Raw genomic sequence first — 22875 nt, 5'->3', positions numbered from 1 at the left:
TATAAATAGCGAAGGTATCGAATAAAGACGGGTATTGAGAAATAATAATTGTAAGCGAAAACTATTCTCAAAAATACAGTGAAGTGAAATTGGAAAGTGTCTATTATTCAAACCTGTCCCTATACTTCTGCAACAGTCAGAAGTGGGATCACAAGAAGAGAAGAGAGCAGAACATTGAAGAACATGAAAAGAAATTTTTTTTTCTTCTCTTCTGAAGACACCACGCCACTCTTAGAAAATAACATCATGGGCCTATATCGACGCAAACTCATCTTCAAGATGCGACCCGAGGACTGTCCTGTGTATTATAATATCAGGGGACTTGAAGTTGAAATACCTAGAAGCAAAATTACGGTCTACCAATACCAGAAGCCCTACTTACTTTATTAAGGGTACCTACTTATCATCATCGAAAAATTATAGAAGCAAAATTACGGTCTACCAATACCAGAAGCCCTACTTACTTTATTAAGGGTACCTACTTATCATCATCGAAAAATTATAGAAGAATCTACTACTTCGGCGCAGGCTTCAAGATGAAGAGAAGGGGAATAAAACTTTACTACGTCTTCGCCACGCGGGGACAAGAAGCGCAGCTGTAATCTACTGACGGGCTAGCCACCACTCGCCGCACCGTGCTAGCCGCACCATGCCAGCCACCACTCGCCGCACCGTGCCAACCGCCACTCGCCTCGCCGTGCCAGCTGCCACTCGCCGCGCCGTGCCAGCTGCCACTCGTCGCACCGTGCCAGCTACCACTTGCCGCACCGTGCCAGCCGCCACTCGTCCTCCTGTGTCGCCATAGCAACAAAGTCGAGCATACCCGCACCCGGTGAGTCGTTTTAGGTATATTCACTCTAACCATCAATTTTCTGAGCATATGCAAATGCCTCTCAAAATAATAACATTAGTGCAGATAGAATATTGGCCTGCCCACATTGATACTGGAAGTTAATTTTTCAAATGATTTGATAATACCATAAGTATCTAAAGTTTTCATCATAGAAGAGGTTTTGGGTGCGCATACATACAATCACTTAGCAGATTATGTAAAAAAAATGTGCATGCGTGTGTTATAACAGAAAAAATAAGTATCTACTTAATTGTGATCTCTGCGATGTAGGCCAATTCACTTAGCAACAGATCGTATGGCATTGAATGAGTGAAATATCGATTTTGTCAAACTACCTTCGTTAGATAAATTAATATTTTAGGTATATCATCAAATCATTTTTTTTGTGAGATTATTATTTACAAATTAAATAACCTGTATACGCGTTATTAAGTAGGTACTCCAAACACCGCTAATCCTGTGGAATGAATTGAATCACAAAAATTCTGACAACCGCCTCTACCGCCATAGCTCAGTGTGCTGATTAATAAAGTATATACAAATACAAAATACAAAAATATTTATTACGTTAAAATAATTTTACAGAGAACACATAGAAATTAGGACCATCCCAGTAAGTGCCTAGATTTGCTACTAGTACTTGTGGCAGACGGCCCCGCTCTTCCATAACATCTTTTACAATTGAAATAAATGTGTAGTTTCTAATAGTAAGTAATATTCTAACTTGTGACAAAATAATTTAAGCTATTTCATTTCTGGAGGTCTTAACCGCATTGAAATATGTAGGTATACAACTTATGAACGTAGGTGATGAAGCAGACTCTCTATTAGTCCAAAAATTAAAGGCTCATGTCTAAATGTAATTACTCTGATTTGTTAGGATAAACAGCAACTAGCGATAGCTATCAGTTCACCATGGTACTTTAAAATGTGAGGATAATATGTTAATAATTTAATCCTTAGCTAACTTTAGTGACTGTGTGACCTATTCATGCTAACGGGTGAATGACTCCCCAAATATCTATATAAATAAGTCTGTGTGAATTATGCAAATTAAAGACTGTATGACAAACCCAATGGAAGTAAGAAAAACAGCAATACTTCCAGCCAAATAATCTTAATGTACATAATTAAATTTATAAAATTAATTATAATAGAGATTACTAGATGATACCTAACCAGAAAGACCAGAAAATAGAGCCACATTAACCTATATCGGAAACTTAATTTTTGATAGTGCCAGTATGTACTGAACTTATTTTTAGATAAATGCATACTTACCTACTATTTTCATAGTTAAAAACAAATCATTTATACAATTGGGAACACTTTGATCGTCAATTGAATTTATAAGATAATGATGTAATGGTGACAATTAATTGCATAAATTCAAAATTAAGCGAGGATTCCAAAGGCGCCTAGGCTAGGCCTGAGTAGAGCCTACAACAAACTGAGCTACTAGTTTTATTTTATTTGTTTTTGACAAATCATATATACTAAAAATGGGTACTTATACAAAAGAGACTATTGTACCAAACTACGTTAACTATTGGCTGGTATAGTACATGGAATTCAATAATAGGATTATGTAAAGGTCAGAAGTTTATAAGTAACAGTATGATAGGTTTATTTTATTTTATTTTACGAATTATAGGAAGACAATTTGTTCGAATGCTGAAAAACTGTATCAATCATTATCAACAATGCATTGACATAGCCGGAAATGAGTGAGCGTCGACCAATTAGAGGTGATTGCGATTGTGACATATGACGTTATTTTGCCGTAAACGAGCTAGGACGTCGTAACGTCCAAGCATAAAATTTAACTTATTGATTTACTTAATAAGAAACACTTAAAATATACATATTCTACATTTATTAAATACTTACGCACTATAACATACACTGATATGAATATCAATGATAAGTGTACACAACGTTTGCCATTTATTGTGACAAGTAAACTTAATATTATGGTGGGTAGTTAGCAAGAAGAACGATGTATTAATTATTATTTCACAATCACATATTAAAATTAACAAATACAAAATTACTAAACTGACGACAATTAATGCAATTGATGAAAGTCTGATGCAGAAAATTAAGCTGGCAGCGCTTACTTTAAGATTCTTTATGAGATTTCTTTGTCTTTATCTTTATATGCAGAAACATTTTTTTAAGTGCTATTAATAGATTAAATAAAATACATAATACTATAAATACACAGATTATAGAATATATAACCTAGATAATATCGTATATCGATAACCTACTAAAAACAACAGTTATTAATTTTGAATCGAAAGAAAATCTTATGATATTACTAAAACAGTAAATACTGATTAACGTCAAGATAATGTCTGAATGTCTTCGCTAAAGATACTTCTGAGTATCTTCACTTAAAGAAATAAGTGACTTCCCTAACGGAACGTCTGTGTGACTTCCGTAACGAAACATCTGAGTGACTTCCCTATCTGAATGTCTGAGTGACTTCCCTAACGGAACGTCTGTGTGACTTCCGTAACGAAACATCTGAGTGACTTCCCTATCTGAATGTCTGAGTGACTTCCCTAACGGAACGTCTGTGTGACTTCCGTAACGAAACATCTGAGTGACTTCCCTATCTGAATGTCTGAGTGACTTCCCTAACGGAACGTCTGTGTGACTTCTGTAACGAAACATCTGAGTGACTTCCCTATCTGAATGTCTGAGTGACTTCCCTAACGGAACGTCTGTGTGACTTCCGTAACGAAACATCTGAGTGACTTCCCTATCTGAATGTCTGAGTGACTTCCCTAACGGAACGTCTGTGTGACTTCTGTAACGAAACATCTGAGTGACTTTCCTATCTGGATGTCTGAATGACTTCCCTAATGAAAAGTCTGAGTGACTTCCGTAACGAAATCCTCTTCCTCTTAAAAAAATATGTCAACATCGAGAGTGAAGATTGATAAAATACAACAATAGATAATGTAGTAAAAGAGGCTAGTAGACTCAAGAGTCAAGACTACTTTACTTTATTTTCACTACCGTTGATAAGCATTACAGTAAATAACTTCCTCTTCTTGTTAGCCCTTATTTATCCATTGTTAGACATAAGTAGGTCTCCTCACGTACACGCCATTCTTCTGAAGGTTGGGTGAGCTTCCTTCAAGTTTTCCCCGCAAGCTTGGTGATGTCGTCGGACCAACAGTATGGTTGTCTTGAGTAAATATAGTATGTTTCAAAAATACAAAAGTCATGAATAAAATAAAATATTTTTTTAAACTTATGTCTAAAGCTCTATATGCCCTAATTAATGACTAATTAACTTTTGACATGGATGGCCCATTAATGGAGTAATAGTGTGTTATAAAATAAGAAATTCCTTTTGTTTGCATTCTGGTATCTAATATAATAAACTGAGACATGATAATATTTGCCAACTATCTCCAACCTCGGTAAATTTATAAATTCTCAAATAGTGCGGATAAGTGCTAAAAGACATTATTTCATTTTCGAACTTGTTCTCCTAGATGCCTTGTTTTGTATCAACCCTGTTTCTGTTTCTTGTGGAAATAAGATTTGTTTCCTTGTACTTATGCTTTATTTTGTTCCTTACATAGAAATTCACCTTCTGAGTAAAAAAATGCATTTCAAGTACAATGTCTGTACCTACTGGTGGCATACCCCTAGAATATGTCTGTGAGATCTTCCTATGAATAGTCCGTATGAAATCACAAAGAAGACTGCATGACCTATGCAACGAATCTGAATGAGCTACTTATTCGACGCACTCTGTCACCTACGCAAATAATCTGGGATACCTGCACAAATGGTCTATAAGACCTACATAATGAGCCTGTGTGACCCAAGCAACGAGTCTGAGTGACCTGTGGAACGAGTCTGAGTGACCTACGCCACGAGTCTATTTACTTATCTAGTCTATTTACTACTTATATATACCCATTATAATATCTGTGTGACCTTTCAATGATAAAAATTTATGCTGCATGATTTATTCAAAATGGGAAAAATATAGGTATATGTGCTACGTATGTACAACATAATTTGAAAGTACCAAAAATAAACTCTGCTAAAACAAAACCCTCTGCCGACCTGTTAATATCTAGCTATAATTATAAAAATATCAAGTAATTGAAAATTACATATACATTAGAGAAAAATGAGTATGAAATTCAATAAACGTTTAGTACGGATTAAAAGAAAATGGGCTAGAAATGAAATTTCGTATAAATATGGGCACTGTTTTGCTTTCCAGGTTTATAGGTGTCATCCCCGTGGCAAATTCATCTTTATAATGGAAAACGCTAAAGCATCGAAAGTCAGTTACTTACCTAGTTACTAACATGATAATTATGTTAGCGACCTCGAAAGATACCACCGAAACCTGCAAGATGTTACAATTTGATACCTAACTTTTCCCGTGCACCACAATAAGCAACTAATAAGTGCTGAGCCAATCATAATTCTAAACCAATTTTAACTTCTTAATAAAATTGTGTCATGAGTCATGACGTCAGCTGTATAGAACTTATCTTGATAGTCATTTAAGTACCTACAATTTTGGATAGTAGGAAGCTACAACGAAATCTGTTACTTAAATTTCGTCAATGTTAATCACATACCCACTGGTAATCAAAAGTTACTTTTATTTAATACCTAAATCTTATAGCAAATCATTAAAAAAAGAAAATCAATAACAATTTTAATATGAAGTAGGTAATAACTAATATGAATCTATTGAATATTATATCATATGTACATATTTCTAATTTAAATTATGAATGTCTACTTGATCATGGTTGACTAAGTGAGACACTATTATTATTTAGCCATTTAATGTTGATGACTTGGTGGCGAAACAGATTGACCAAGCGTTTTTTAGGTAACCTCTTAAGTGCATATTACTGTTCGGTGTTTTTCTTTTGCCAGGTGGTCAATGATGCGAAAGCCGGGATGTTATCTGCGGGCCGTGGGGCACGGCCTTTCCAGGATGGCCGAGTGTTAACAACTACCTCAAGATGCTGCCTTATATCATGAGTCATAGACATCTAGACCTATATCAGATTAATTATTATTATTTATAAATAATTGGCGGGAATGGATTATAAATCACATTTAGTTATTAACTATTTAGATCAATACATATTGTGTCGTATTTTACATTTAGCTGATATAATTGTTACGTTAATTGTCTATTACACCACCATGGTTTTACGTCTGTGGTAATTTGTCAAATAGCTTTCCGAAAACTAGTACCTACCTACCTTAAAAATATATCTGTCAAACTGATATAAATAGCGAAGGTATCGAATAAAGACGGGTATTGAGAAATAATAATTGTAAGCGAAAACTATTCTCAAAAATACAGTGAAGTGAAATTGGAAAGTGTCTATTATTCAAACCTGTCCCTATACTTCTGCAACACTAGTCAGAGACAATTGCCGAGTTCCGCGCACACTGAATCTATGTTCGGAGCCTTGTGCGCATAAATATGCGTACATATATTATTTTCATGTCACATTGCATTCGATTTTCTTGTTAGACTTAGATCTGGATGGATGAGCTTAATTTGAAAATTTATACACTTCCTCAAAATATCCCATCCATAAGATTTGGTTGGTAAAGGTTTTGTTTCGAAAAAATGCTCATCAAAATTGGTTTGTATCATTTAATCGCCCTAAAAATGTACAATACAGATACTGACATTCCCGAACAGCATAACGAGTGTAAAGTCGATGACAATACTCGCACGCAAAGTGCAAATAACTGGCTTAAACATATTATCAGCGGCTTCCGACACCATTATACTGTACTCGTATGCATAACATGATTTGGAGTAACAGTCTACATTATATTATAAATAAATCAGGAATAGGAATCAATCGAGTGTTTAACGTACAACATTTTATTTGCAGATGTTTTATACTACATAAATAAAAATTGCATTCCTGATTATCCACTGATAAGTGTAACACTTAACACATTAGTTCTCGCACCACTATGAGGGTAAGGTTTCACACATTCGATTCCATGGCCGTCCACTCCAGATAGTGTACACTGAAACCTCATTTTGGATGGCAGTAGTAGTGTTCTTATGAGTAACTAGCTTAGAAAGCGAAGAGCAGCAGGAAGGCCATCATAAGACAGAAGAGTCCCATGGCCTCGGACAGGGCGAAGCCCAGGATAGCGTATGAGAACAGCTGCTGCTTGAGGGAGGGGTTCCTGGCGTAGCCGATGATGAGCGAGCCGAACACCGTGCCGATTCCCGCACCTGCCAACATTACCACACGTTAAACAAATAATCTCATAAGAACTTAATACCCGCTCTCTCTTAAAAATTCGCAGTGTTCCCATGTGATGCCCCTTTTTGTTATCCAGGACAATGGAACTGTGAATGTTGTGAAACTTGGCTAGTTATAGAGATATATGTTTCGCACAAAGAATCGTAGGTATATGCGGAGGTGAATTGCGTGCTAGTAGAGCGGGTAACAACAAAAGTCATTACTCATTATTATAGACAATTCCCAATATCCAAATCACTTATGAAATTTCGTATTACAAAAATCAATTTGTAATGGTTGAATACTTTTATATCAACCAAAAAGCATAATCATTTGATACTGATAAGCAATGGCAGCTTAATGGGGTAACAGTAACTGATAAGATTTTTTTCATAAAATTATGTAAATGGAAAAGCAGAAATGATACATACCGTAGGTAAGCCATGCGCCATGCAAATATATGTATATTGTGAGTTTAATGTACACACATCCAACAAGTTCCAGATTCCATAATATCATTACACTGTACACTAACTTAAAAAAAAGCTAAAAATAAATGTATGTTTAAAAAGCAAACAGCATTAAGAAAGCAATCATTAAACAAAATAAGCCCATTGCTTCAGACAGTGCGAATCCAAGGATAGCATATGAAAATAATTGTTGCTTGAGTGAAGGGTTGCGTGCATAGCCAATGATAAGACATCCAAACACCACACCAATGCCAATACCTGTTAATAACACAAAGGGTAAGGAATAAAGGATAAGGTAGGAAGAGTTAGGAATATGTTTCTCTGCATATCTAGCAGCATGTGTTATAATTTTATGTCATAACTCTACATAAGTTTGATAGTGGTGCTGATTCTGAGGGCAGCTCATAAAATTCACTTTTTTTTTTCCTTTTTGAGTAATACTAAAAAGAAAACAATCCTTGAAATTTAGTTTATTGACAGAATCGGCGCCATTATCAATGCCAAATCTGTGCATTTTAGCCTATAGAAGAATGTCAGCCAATAAGAAGTGATTGCAAGTATCAATAGCTATCAGTATTAGGCACTAGGTTAATCAAAATAATATGATGCTCAAAATACATCGCATGCTTAGATGTGCAAAGAATGCTTAATGAGAGTAAAAAGAATAGATTAGTTTATAAAAGCTAGGTATGTGCTGATGAAAATGTTAGTTCACAACTTGCGCCTCAATATCAATGACAGTACTGTCAAAATATTCTCTGAATGTACTAAGATCTCTCTAAGTTTAACATACCACCACATATAATAAGCAAGTATTATAAAACCAGTTGAATGAACTCCAAGAAACTACTTGAGACAATGTCTGCATGCCAAACTAAAAATCAATAATGTACTTGCATGTTATGCAATCACTGCTGTTACATAAAATACCCTTTATCTTCCCCAGGATTACTCATTTAACAAAAACTTAATAGGAATAGACCTCAGCATATTTTTTGAATGTGGTTTAAGGAGATCTTAGTACATTTAGGAAATCAGTCATTGATTTAGTAAAAGTAAAAAAAAAGTGTACGTGGAGTACCAACAAATAAAGCAAGCCTATTTCATTGCATAAAAATGGTTCTGCAAAAATGCTCCAAATCTTTTCCTTTTAAGCCTTGGCAGCTTTAACCAAAATAGCATTGATGCCCAAAATTAGCAAGCTTTAACTCTTAAAATACAGTCCCACAGTTCCAAGCTAGCCTTAAGACACCAATCCCACTTCCAACAGCTTTCAAGAGTATGAAGTTATGGGACCATTTAATAGATGGTGTAGTTAACACCTTATGTGTGTGGAAATTCAAGTTATAATATGGACATATCTGAAAAAACATTCCACCCAGGATATAATCAGGACATTTCTTTTCCAATGTGACAAGTTGTTTTACCATAAGCGCCCAGAATCTCAAAAACTTGATTGTGGTTGGAAGTTAGAATATTATTCAGAAAATACATTCACAACACTCAGAACTCTTAAGACTATTGGCTGCAGATCACCAGAAAAAGTTCAGTTTCTCACCGGATCCTGCTACTCCTACTGTCGCTGCACCAGCGCCTATGAATTTGGCAGCTGAGTCAATGTCCTTAGTGACTGAGGTGGTCTGGAAGGAGCGCACCGCTGAGAGCTGGGAGGGTACTACGGGGACAATTTGTGTTTGGGAGGGGACCGCCGCTAGTGGCCTCACCAAAGCTGTATTGCTGAAGATCTGAAACATTATACAAGCAACATCAGTTCATTTCTTTTCATAAGTCGGCAAAAGCCTCCATGAAAATGCTGATACAGAACTGTAGGTTTCGTCACTATGTTTTCCTTCAACGGCAAAGCAAGAGATTTTTGATGAGGTTTGAAATGCAAATATCTCAAAAAAGTTAAGAGGTGTGTGCCCTGTGGAACCTCCGGCTAGAAGGCCAACACCTTAACCACTAGCTATCACTGCTTTTTCTTATCAAAATTCTATTTCTTTATAATCTGTTTATTTTTATAAAATACATAAATAATCACTTTCTTGTCAGCTTCTTCATATTTCTGAATCAGTGATAATTCATTATTACATAAGATTTAGGAGACCTCTTATATTTATTTAACATCAGAAAAATTTGTGTCCTTGGTATTGATTAGATATTTAAGTCCATGACATTGACTAAAAATCTAAATAAATCAATTCTTTTGGGCATATATTTAATTATACTGATAATTGTAAGCAAAATATGCTATAATACAAAATGTTGACTGATACACAGATGGATAACATCTGATTATGATGTTATATAACAGGCTAACATTTAGTTGGAATCAAATATGTAAAAATGTTCACATCCTTCTATGTTTACTGGGAATTACCTAACAATATCAATTAAGTTATAGATAATAATAACAATTCTTTTAAAGCTCATTTGAAATTCCAAGTTATCACATGATTTAAATAATACTCTGTCTTAAATGTATAATTTTAAGTATAAATCCATTGAAAATGAAGTAATATTCAAGGTAGGTACTTACAGCAGACCTGGCTGCAGGGGCGATCAGTCTAGCAGCAGACAGCATATTTGTGGTTTATTGGGAGCGGCGATCGACAACTGAAAGAAATGTTCCACTAGTAAATGATAACTATATTTATTGGGAATGTTTGAAGAGGGAGTTTTCCTTAGAACTTGACAGTTTGACCGCAGAACGTTACGTAATTTTAGGAGGCTACGTAACTGTGACAAGATAGGGTATTCGTTGTATATCTATGATTTTTCGATAGTACCCAATGTTTTATCACTTTGCACTAAAGGCAATGAGGCGGACGAGTTTATCTTCACATAAATTAATTGCTATGGGATAGCGGAAAATGGCCGAATCGGCGATCAATCTTTCAGTTTTGAAGGCAGTCTTCAATGACAACTTACAAAATCACTATTAAATATTTGCACCGACACGCACTGTGGGCCTTCTGTTATCAGTATTAACACTTTTTGCTTGATAATAGGCGAGGATTTCAACACTTTTTCACGATTTAGGTCGTTCGTCAATCTCTCTGACACTTACCAAAGAACACCGAAAAGGAGGAGACCGGCCTTTGGAATGTCCAATTTCTGAGTGGTCAAATGAAACAGAGTATAAATCCCGTGTTGCTATTGGATGACTTGCGCAGGCTGCGCTAGTTCCGCTTGGAGCAGCCAACTATTGATTGGGTTGCGCGAATGACACATGCATTCAATACTTATTAAATAAACGTTTATTTCTGTAGAGAGTTCTTTTCTATTAGTTATTTCAAAATTCATAAATTATTATTTTAATTGATTCTACGAAAAACATTATTTTTAACAAATTTACTTTTAAAAACTAAATTAATGTAATATTGCAGACGTTTAGGTGCCATTTGACTAGTCGACTCCATTATCGTCCATCCGAAATGGCGGTGTTCATGCTAAATATCTGTAAATTTAATGGCTGTGGCATAACATTTCCACGACTAGCGGACCTAATTGAGCACATCGAAGACGTACATATCGGTAAATATTAAATATTTTACATTATCGGCGGTCATATTTCATATTTCATGCTCACTATAAATATAGAGGTTCTCCATTATACGTCTTATCAATATGTCAAAGTTGCCAACATTGTGTACTCTATATAAATTATTGCGGGAAATCTTTATAATTGTATTGTTCTTACAATAAGCATTATAAATAACTAAAATAACGTACAATTGTGTAGTAGCATACTTTAAAAACATGAAGTTAAATATACAATGCGAAAAAATTGTAACAAAATATGTAAACAATGAACAGCTGATTCCGGTGGCCCCTGGCAGTATGAAGTAAAGTTATAGATGCTATTGTTAGTCATAGGTTTTCCCATTTTTAACATTTCTTTTCAGACTATGATCCCGCTGTGGTAGAGCAAAAAGAAGCTTCACAGCCAGCATGTATCCCGCTAAGTTACGTTTTGAAATTCTTTACGGAGGCGTCGAGGCGGGAACTTCAAAGCATGCCGGCGGCCGTCGACGTCCGCCGGCGCCTGTTCTCCGCGCCGAAGACACCCTCGGTTCGAAGCAGCACACCTACAGGTTACTGTAAATTAGAACTTATAAAACACTAATTAATGTACGTTATATTTTTACGTTTGTATAATCCTTTGAAATTATATCCCGGAAAAATAGGGAATCCCCACGGGATTTTAAAATTGCGGGCATTTATTAGCTAGTAATTAAATAAGTAGAAATCAAAATAGATTTTTTTAAAATTAAGTAAGTTTATAAGTTTTTAGGGATTCGTACTTCAAAAGGAAATAAGGAACCTTTATAGTTTATAGAATCACTTTGTTGTCCGTCTGTCCGCCCGTCGTGTCTGTCAAGAACACCTATAGGGTACTTCCGGATGACCTAGAATCATGAAATTTGGCCGGTAGGTAGGTCTTATATCACAAGTAAAGGGAAAAATCCGGAAACCGTTTTGTGGTTACATCACAGAAAATAAAATAACTTTCTTCATATTATTTTATTTTAGCCTGCGAGATGTCGCAGAATAATGAAAATTATAATTTCAGGAAGTGAAATGGATGAGGAAGAAGTCATGAGCCCGTCGGATGACAGTAACGATTCTTGGACTACCGTCGAGGAGTACAGCTCAGAGTTCATACTGCGTTATGGAGTAAAGTAAGTATATTTACACGACGCTCTCACTAGATGGCAGCAGCAGTACCTTACAGCTGAAGTACAAGAAGAACACGCAAACCTGAATTGCACTAACAGAGTTTTCTGATATCTGCACTATATACTTAATATAGAAGTTTCAAGATACATCCGTTGGCCAGCTGGCGCTACCCAGCAAGGCAACCGCTCGGTGGGAGATATTTGGTATGGTCGGGCCTGCACACCGCTCCCGTACAAGATTATGTTGTGCCATATCTTTTTCTATATAGTCAATACAGACATAGGGTAATTAAGGGACAAGAGGGCACAGTTATTGTTTTGACGTAAGTATAAGTTACGTTAATAACAGTATTTTTTGATAGAATGAATGCAAGTGCGTCGTCTGGTGCACTAGGGTCAGCGGCGGCGCAGGAGAAGCCGTTTGCATGCCCGGTGCCCGGATGTAAGAAGCGCTACAAAAATGTCAATGGCATTAAGTACCACTCGAAGAATGGCCATAAGAAGGATGGAAAGTAAGTTATTTGAACCATTTTTAACTCGCACAATTTAGCTAGTTAAGTAGATTTTTTTTAATACAAAAATAGCGAGCAAACGAGCAGGTGGGTCACCTGATGTTAAGTGATTACCGACGCCCTTGAACATTTGCAGCACCAGAGGAACCATCCATGCGTTGCCGGCCTTTCAGGAATTTGTTGATCAACTCCTTGACTAAGCCCGTGTTGTAACTGGTAATCTAATTGGAACACCGAAGAAGCGAGTTGATTCCACAGTTTGAGACTGACACATACTGACACAGAATAAGTTCTGAATTTTAAAAATAATACCGCGTATTTGTCTGCGTGGATTTGGTTTTTTTTTTTGAGATAAAAAGTATCATAATGTCTATCATGACGCTTTTCATCCCTGGAAAATGAAGGACTCACCCATCCCAGGTCCATCTCCTGTCCAGGATCCCAAAAAGCTATCTCTGCGTCATGATTAGTTCAGCAGTTAAATTGTAAATAAGTAACAGACAGACAGAAGCACTTTCGCGTTTATAGTCCCGCAGTCTTTAAAATTAAATAATATTATAAGAAGAAATTATATTATCTTTAAGCAATTTTTACAATATTAAAGTATCCTTATTCTATAGAAAATTTCGTATCTTACCGACATCAGACATCTGCAAACAAAAATTTTCTACCACCAAGAAGCGGGTAATTGCTCAAGAATATATTTGGAAAAAATGGGTACTTATTTCTCTATAAATTGTACTAAGTACGTAATGGTATTAGATTATTAATTTTTTCGAGTATGGGCTGGTTAATTGAGATTTGATTGATTTAATAGAAGTAATTAGATGTACGGCAGAGAGAACTAATGCAGTTATTCTCTATGCATGTTCACATTTGTAGAGTAGGTATGTGTTAGTGATATTATAATATGATTGTTGATATCGTATTTTAACAAATGATTGGGTAGTTTAATCTATCGACAGAGAATCGTGCAGTTTAGTTGAAAGATTTGTCCGGCACATAATTATTATAGTACTTAGGTGAAAATATATTGCTTTGTTGTGGAGAATCGCATGATGCGACGGAAGGCGCTCAGAGTAGATATTATGCAGGTACGTTCACACACAGAGTAAGTGCCTTGGTCATGACTTTCGTTCGTTGATCGAAAGACACTCCGATTAGTCGATAGTTATGCCAGATTACGTTGCGACACGCCATAACACAGTCATGTGTTTGCTATTTTGTCATTTTTATACTATTTTTTTCTATTTCAGGGTAAAAAAGGCATACAAATGCCAATGCGGCAAAAGCTACAAAACAGCGCAAGGGCTTAAGAGCCATTCCGTAACACAACATACAACTCATCAACCGAGCGAAGGCCGCATCCATGCGCCTAAGTTACAAAACCTCGTGGTCACCGCCTCCCCATCCACCCGACCTCACGTTGCCACCCCTGCTCTTGAGACCATAGACGCTAGCAAATTGGTCCGTATCTACGACACTATCAAAGCCAAAGACCTCCCTTCCTTCAGCATTCCCAAACATAACCTTACTCACCTGAATATTATAAGCGCGAACCAAAACAGCCAAACCTTACGTCATTCAGTCCTCCTCACCCCAAGCTCCTCGCCGGCGTCCAGCCCCCTTGATAAAGTCAAGTACGAAAGACCTCCTAAAGTCACCGTCACTCAGGAAACGACGTACGAAACTTCCAGCTTGACACTACCAAGCGATCGTAGAGGCTAAAGTCTATTATTATATTATGTGCATATTATAAATATGACCACGCAGTTCCTATATAAAAAATATTTTAAAAATCCTCATTTTATATCTAAATCATGGTCGGTTGTTAATTGGAAATGTCGCTTAGATCTATGTTTACTTAATAGGTACTTAAGAATCTAAAATTCTTACATGTAGACTTTTTTCAATATTCTGCATATAATTATTATTATTATTATTTATTATATAAGCGTATTTATTAAATTAACTTCAGATTATTTAAAGAAAAGAGTTTATTTTCTGTTTTGTTTGTTTAGTTTAGTATTATAGTTGATTTGCTGTGATTTTAATTTGATTTACTATGTTAATTGTTACCAAAGTGATCTAAAATCGCTAGCTTAGAGTAAATCCAAAGGATTAATATAGAAAGCTTAGTGCTAATCTTTTCTAACGGCACATTTTTTAAGGTATCGAAGGATTTACCTATTACGACAGGGTAATAGGAAAGTACTGAAATCCTTTGAGTGTAGTTCTTGCGTGTGATTATAGAAGTGGCAAATGCTAATGGAATAGTCACTTTCAGAATACTTTGTGCCATCTTTTCATTATAATAATATGTATTTATGTACTTAACGTGTATTACACGGAATGATGTTGCAACTACGGTACACGGCATGAAAGAATACACATCATACTTTAGAAAGAGCTTGACAGCTTGGGCTTTGTAGAGCGTCGTCTCTGTCACTCATCTATGTGGCGTTTAGTTGGTTTAGTCGCTGAGTTGTCAGTCTCAACGACAGAAATAACGCTCTGTGAAATCAAACCTCGCGACTAGCTCTTTCTAAAGTTCGATGTGTATTCTTTCCTGTTGGGTAGTTACCTACTATACCTACCTAATGGTGTTAAATGTCATAGATTTTTGTATTTAAGTGAAAAGAGAAAAAAAATAGCATTCGCTGATAAGTATCCCTGTAGGATTATATTAATATACTCGTAAATGTGATAATATATTTTAGAAAAAGTAAAAAAAAAGCTTTCAAGCGTATTACCTATTTAATGGTACCTAGGTGTTAAGGAAGACTTTAATTATACTTTCGGACTGGGTGTCAGAAAATTGTTCGTAAATAAATAAAAACAAAATTTTCACATATACACATATTTGTATTGTAGGAATAGTATACAATTAGGCAGAATGACAGAAATGAAAAACATTACCTACCCAAAAGTGAGGTTTTGTTGAAAAATATCTTTCCATCATTTTATTTTTCACAATTCTGTGATCTATCCCTACGAGCTGTCTTTGTCAAGCAGTACACCTACATGTATATGCAATTTTCTGACAAACAGGTTACGTGTTGATAATTTCCGTGCCTTTTTTCATTTCACGACTTTACAATGTATATTATAAATGTTGTCAAATACTCATTATTTAACGAATCTTATTATATGTATAGTATATTTGGTTTGGTATAAAAAATTGTCTGTGTAAAAGATTAAATTCACATAATATTATATATCTAACTTGTAATGTTTAAAAGCTACATTATGAAATAAGTTTTGCCTAATTGGTCCTAAAAATTAATTTGTGAAATAGCCAAGTTTTGATGGCAAAAAACGCGAATATTTCAAGGGCCCTATGAATGTCGGTTAAATGCGCTATTGGCCTTACTATTATTAGAATAAAACTTCAATTCACAGTAGCTACTTCATATAAATGTTAAGTCTAATCTTATGGGCTAAGTTTAATATTAATTACCAAAATTGATATTGCAAATACCTAATGGATACTAACTACTAATAATTTTCTGCTTAAAGAAAACGTCTAGATGATTTTCATTTGTATGAAGTAGTTATTTAAAAAATACATACCTACTAAAAAGACGTTACGTAAACACTTGAGTGTGTTACGTAAACTTATACATATTTTAAAATTAGTTATTCTTTTTAACACAAAAAAAAATTGAGGTGCTATGAGGTGGTTCACAAGGGAATCGGAAGATATGGTTAGGAAGAATATTAATAAAGTTTGTACTTAATTGTCATGTTAAAATTATTGGATCTAATATACAAGTAGGTATACGGTGCTTAACGGACGTAACAAGACGTGTGATATTTGGTGTAGAATGTGGAATAGGAAGGAATAGGTATTGCGTGAATGCCAAAGCGAAGATATCTCATTTTTTGCATATGAGTACTGCTTTTTTATTCGATGGGCAAGAACAAGCTTTAGAGTATTAAAATGCAAGTTTGTATAGGAGAAAAACAAAAAAATATGTTACCTATTTTTTTTGCATATACTGCCTTTGGTATGCGGATAGAAGAAAGTTGTAAATTAATCTACCTACCTATTATATGAAAACTAAACATATTGATTTTAGTAAATGTAGATTTATTTACCCAAAATGCTTTTGAGTCACTGAATTGTAGGTATATATTTATAACGTCAAATTAATTTCTAGTACACTGCCTTTGTTTTAGTAATTTCAGATCTAAGTATCAGAGCGATAAAAGTGATACTTTATGTACCTATAGTCTTAACTTAAAACTATGCCTGCAAGTTTATACATGGAATGCTTACCTATTTTCCATTAAGAGCCAGTTCCCACTTGTCTGTTGGGCCCGGATTTTAATTAGATGTTCCAGTGGCAGAACATTTTATATGAAGCTATTCACACTTGTCGGAAACCGATTTTGTGTCAAAATTGTCTGCCAATTTAACATCCGTAAAACCTGCATCAATCATTATTACAATCGCGATTGTTGTTATTGGCTAAAATTTTATTCTTGTTGCAACAATACATTGTAGCCAACAGTGAGCGAGCGTCAACCAATCAGAGGCGATTGCGATTGTGACATTGTAGCCGCTATTCTACCGCAATCGAGTCGCTGATTTAAACCTGGGCCTGATAAGTGGGAAGGGCTGTAAACGTAATTTCAAACATTAAACAAGTTTCGTTTGTTTATGAATTAACTATCTGATGCACGGCTTGGTCATCTTATATTTATTTTATTTGTAGATGTACTTACTTAGTATTATTATTTTTAGGTACCTACCCCTTTTCAATCCAGATTGGATGGTTGTTTGATTTGTCAGGTGGGTAGGTGGTAGCATGGTGGTAGCCATTTCCTTGTATCTAGGAAAATAAAATTTAGATACCTATCTATGTTTATTACAACTTTGTAACTACAATTTTGGTAGGTACATGAAAAATAAAAATAAATAAATATGTTTAAAAACCGATCAAGTGCGAGTAGGACTCGTACACGAAGGGTTCCTACAATTTTTTTTAATTTCATCGCGGCCATTTTAAAATTCGCCATTTTGATTTTGATGCTATAGCGGCAATAGAAATACACATTGTCAAAATTTGAATTCTCTGCCTATCTGGTTTATGTACCTACTACCTACAGTCCGCTGACAGACAGGCACCCTCCAGGTACGGAACCCTAAAAACATAATTATTAGTAAAAACTGGTCAAGAGCGAGTTGGACTCGCATACGAAGGGTTCCATACCATCGTACGAGATATTTTAATATTTTCATGTGCAACAAACACTGCAAGACAACAGCGCCATCTATATGTGGTTTATTGAGTGAATTTTTTCGTGAACACATTTTTTTTGTGATGTAACCCACTTATTCTGTTTTCGGATTTATTCCTTTACTTGTGCTATCAGACCCACCTACCTACCAAATTCCGTGATTCATGATTCCTTCTCTAACTCTATGCTTTTCATCTTTGCATCATATTTTGCATGATCGAGTTAAAACTTGTTTCTTTACATTAATTAAGGCACCTGTTTGTCTGTCGGTAGTACTTATATACGCTTACTTATTAACAAAATAACCAATTAATATAACTTTGTAATTGGTATCTAATTGATGTATGATTTGATTAACGTTTTCGTTCGATATTAAATGTTTACGTTCATTAAGACTGATTGTTGATTTTTTAAATGTAAATAGTCATGTAACTTTATATTAACAGGTTTATGTACCAAATATATGTAGGTATAGTATGTAGGTATGAAAAAGAGAACTTTATGATAAAAAGTTACATGATTATAAAATTCTTTGATCCTTGTTACTTTATTTGTTAAAATTTGAAAGACATGCTGTGCTCATTATTTTTAATTATTTAAGCTAACATAGCATATCTATTATTATCTATATTATATTGAAAAAGAAAATAAGATGTTTCTAGGTAGGTACTTATTTGAGAAATGCTTACAAGAAGTAGTATGGAGTTAAGGCGACGGAAATCTCGTTGCATTTGTGTGTTGAACGCTGCATATGGCCTAAATATTAACGCCGCAACCTCGATATTTTTGGATGGAAAAACGTCAACACGAATGCGTTCATCGAACACGACGATCCATGCTTATTATGGTATGGATGCGACTTTCCGAAGTCGTGACATTTGTATTTTGTAGGTAAGTACCTACATTGAACCTTGATGTGATCAATCGATTAGTCTGATGGATTCAATAAAGAAAATTTTTACTAAAGAGTTTGTTTCAAAATTGTGAATTGTATTTTTACAGCTATTAAAATGTTTCAGTCTCAAAATATTTTGTTATATGTATAAATATTCAGTTGTACATTTGTTTTGCAGATTTGTCTCATTTTTACAAACGTACCGTACACTGCTGTGTGAACCTTCTTTTATAATCATAACCCTATTTAATCGGTATCCAGGATGTGATAGTAAAGTTTTGTTTGAGCCGTTGTTTTTAACTAATAACCAATAAATAAATAGTAGCTAGTCTTTATGCGACTATAATAAAACATGGTTAATTGGTTAAGGATGTTATAAAATTTTAGTGGTGTACCTAGAGTTACATAATGTGGACGCACCTTTATAGATGCGTCTCCACTCTCCACCTAAGCGGAGCAGAGAGATGAGTACAGCCAACCAATCAGATTTTTAAAAGATGACGTGATAATTTTTTTGCGTCATCTATTATGAATCTGATTAATCGACTGAACAGTGAACACATCTGTTCTCCTCTCCGCTTAGGTGCTGCATGTAGTAGTATCTATACAGTCGCAATATTTTCTTTAGCATTGTAGTTTAAGAACTTTTAGGAATATGAAAGTTGTACGAACCTACCTACCTTAGAATAAAGACTAAAGTTAGGTAGGTGCTACTACTTCATGGGACGGGTTGAGTTGGAACTTTATTTTTGAAATGAAATTATTTATTTGCAAAATACATTGTACATACTTTGCACTAGATATACTCTAGCTAGAGATATCAATAGCCATCGCGAAAAAAGAACGCTGACTTTTTTGCGGAGTGGATCAATTTTAGATTTTTTTGTGATACGAATATTAAGGTGCGCCGACGGAGTTATCTATACCGCCATGCGATTGCTTTGTCAGTCAACCTTCCGTTTCCCACGCAGTATGAACAGTATGTAAGTCCAGATACCCTCCATTATCCAGAGCTCTTATTACCTGACACCAACTAGACTACTACAAGCTTAACAGCTGCTTTCTCTTTATAATTTCATGGTACTTAGGTAAGTATTTAATTAAAGAAAATATCATTAAGACCGATGCTAAGGTATAGACCTTAGAAAAACATGGAATAGTATGTCGTCGTCAATTTGAAATGACCAATTTTTGAAGTTGTTGGTATTGCTGTTATTGTATTTAATGGCCTAGTACACGTTGGGTCTGGTTATGAACTCATTAATTCGGTCAAAAATAAGGATATTGGCGTACCTATAAATTATAATATTTATTCTACGTTGATTGCCAACGACTAACAGGTAGATAGACGTCCTAGCAGGCTCTTTTAACTCGTCGGGCCAATGTGTACTAGGCCGATGACCCAGAACAGTTAGGGAAGTATTTTATAAAATTGATTGACTGTTTGAGCAAATATAGTACGACATTTTGTATGAAATTGTTAGAAAACAGATTAAATAAATAAAATTGCTTATCCTTGAAACTAATTGCACATCTATACGCATATAATCATGTGCCGTATGTATCGTAATTTTTATTACGTAATTCAGTTCTCAAACTAGCATAAAAACTCAGTATCAATGTGACAAATGTTTTATAAGGATGCCTGTCAACTGAAGTGGAGCCGCTTGAGACTCAGGCCGTACCTTTGGTGGTATTTTAAAGTTAACTTTAAAATATCCACCGTATTTACCATTTACGCATTGGCCAATACTCGCCGAATTTGGGCCAATGTGAAGTAGAGCTTTAAAATGCGGTGCATATGGCGATGTGGTAGGTACTGTAGCTAGATGTGCCTTTAGTATATCGTTCATTTAAAATATCATATTCTTCCACCCAAAACGTTTTATAATACCTACATATAATATTATATTACATTTATCCATTAAATGGTTGTGAATAATATACCTGAATGATCTGATTATAATTGTTATAGTATATTACCTATGTATGTAGATATATATTATTTTCAAAAAGCTTGTTTTTAATGTAATAAGTTGGTTTATAAAGCTATCGTTTTTATTAATATGTCTGAACACCTTATAAAATAAGGTTGGGCATGAAATATTTATCAGTTTTGTTGGCGGCGCAAGGACTGCAGTCAGCAAATTTCTTAATATTTGATCGCGCCTTAAGAGGGGTCTCTCCGTCACTCGCTTCATACAAACGTAGTTCCGATTTCATTTGAATATTAAGCAACCAAAGTCCATGAAATTTTGCAGACATATTCTAGAAACTAATATCTATGTTTGTGATTTTCCAGATTTCTGTTAAAATATTCAATTTCAAAGTTACGCGGTCTGAAAAATTTACATACAAATCTTTTAGCCCCTGTAATTTTAAAACTACATATTTAAAAAAAAATCTAAAACACCACAGACACAGATATTAGTTTCTAGAATGTGTCTGCAAAATTTCATGGACTTTGGTTGCTTAATATTCAAATGAAATTGGAACTACGATTGTATGAAGCGAGTGACGGAGATAGCCCTGTTAAATATTATGCAAGGGTTTTGATGTTTGAGATTAACACGTTAGGTAAAACTTAAGGTGAGCTTAAATTTTAAAGAACATTATTGTATTTGGCTGATATAAAGAAGGCTGATTTTTTAGCACGCTCGCCTGCTTTTATATATTATTGTTACTTCATCTGGATTCACCCTAAGGGCGGTTACGCACTCATTCGATCTGAGTCCGTGAAAATACGTTCCTAAATAGTCATGGAACTTACGAGTACATATGTTAACTTACGCACTAGATCCGACTTCTGTCCGTCATCCGTGAGAATATCTCAGATTCAAATCGGACGTATGACGTAGATATGTCAAAGATGTCCTCTGAATAGCTTGGATTTGGATCAGAGATCGGATTAGTGCGTAAGCAATATCAGAATTTGGGCCGAGTTTTTTATATTTCACGTATTCGGATTGGATGAGTGCGTAACCGCTCTAAGAAAATGTGTTGCGTAGTGAGAATATAGATATAGTTTTGTTGTACACAATCTCTTAAACTAATGGATCAGACTAGAACGTGACAGCGCTATACCGCTGGCATAAGTCTGTCTCGTTCTAACTGAAACTTAAGTCTATGCAAAGTCTACAGATTTCAACCTAATAGTCACTATGGACCTCATAAGAAAGCTCAGAATCACTTAGCGGGTGATAAAGAGAGCTATGCTATGGGGTCTCTACGTGATCAAATCAGAAATGGGGAGATCTATAGGAGACCAGAGGCACCAACATAGCTCAACGGTTTGCGAATCTGAACTAGAAATGGGCAGCGCACATAGTTCGAGAAACCGTTCGACGTTGGAGTCCCAAAGGTTTCGTCTGGTGGGAAGCTTCGGCCGTGGCTAGTTACCACCCTACCGGCAAAGCTGTGCCGCCAAGCGGTTTAGCGTTCCGGTACAATGCCGTGTAGAAACCAAGCCGCTGGATTCACGCGGCTCAAGTCCGTGGCGTGTGAAAATCCCTAAGACATGTTCTTTTCCAGGTGTGGACGTCAATTTGTTGGCAATGATGATGATGAAATCTAATGCTATCCTTTACTGCACAGAGAATAATGAAATAAATGGCAATACATTCTATTATTTTAGTTTAGCGATTGCGTACAAAAGAATTAAATCTATATTCTCACATGTTGGCTAATTTTGTTGTACACATTCTTTATAAGCTATTCTAAAATGACAGTTCTGAATCTTGTGCTATCTCTGTCAAATGGTCCGTATAGTTCTCTGTACTGGATAACTAGACTAAAGCTCCGGCTACACGCTCCGTCTTACTTGAGAGCTTATCTGCCCACGCCAGTTTGCGCAGTTAAGTGCGTGCGTGTGGCCGGCAAGACGGTATCCCGCGCAGTTAATAAAGATGCTAAAAATTGGACTGCGCAGA

The 22875-nt window shown here is 35.3% G+C and overlaps 2 protein-coding genes across 3 annotated transcripts; one reads left to right on the top strand and one right to left on the bottom strand.

Moving 5' to 3' along the window:
* Window positions 1-6509: 6509 nt before the first annotated feature.
* LOC123869138 (ATP synthase lipid-binding protein, mitochondrial) lies at window positions 6510-10828 on the bottom strand. 2 transcript variants are annotated; one of them, XM_045911885.1, is made up of 4 exons: window positions 10681-10828; window positions 10150-10226; window positions 9169-9355; window positions 6510-7130 (listed from the first exon to the last, which is right to left on the bottom strand). In XM_045911885.1, the coding sequence occupies exons 2-4, from the start codon at window positions 10192-10194 to the stop codon at window positions 6967-6969; spliced, it is 396 nt and encodes a 131-aa protein (XP_045767841.1). In that variant the 5' UTR covers window positions 10195-10226; window positions 10681-10828; the 3' UTR covers window positions 6510-6966. The 2 variants fall into 2 exon arrangements, with proteins under 2 accessions (XP_045767841.1, XP_045767842.1); XM_045911886.1 differs by having other exon boundaries at window positions 10542-10684.
* Window positions 10829-10978: 150 nt separating this feature from the next.
* Window positions 10979-15588, top strand: LOC123869137 (juxtaposed with another zinc finger protein 1). The gene is made up of 5 exons (XM_045911884.1): window positions 10979-11147; window positions 11519-11707; window positions 12187-12295; window positions 12655-12804; window positions 14061-15588. Exons 1-5 carry the CDS (start codon window positions 11048-11050, stop codon window positions 14530-14532), a joined length of 1020 nt encoding a protein of 339 aa, XP_045767840.1. The 5' UTR covers window positions 10979-11047; the 3' UTR covers window positions 14533-15588.
* Window positions 15589-22875: the final 7287 nt, after the last annotated feature.

The sequence above is a fragment of the Maniola jurtina genome, chromosome 10 (assembly GCF_905333055.1).
Source record: "Maniola jurtina chromosome 10, ilManJurt1.1, whole genome shotgun sequence".
Lineage (NCBI taxonomy): Eukaryota > Metazoa > Arthropoda > Insecta > Lepidoptera > Nymphalidae > Maniola > Maniola jurtina.
The sequence above is the reverse complement of the archived record's forward strand: the minus strand, read 5'-3'. Positions and strand labels throughout refer to the sequence as shown.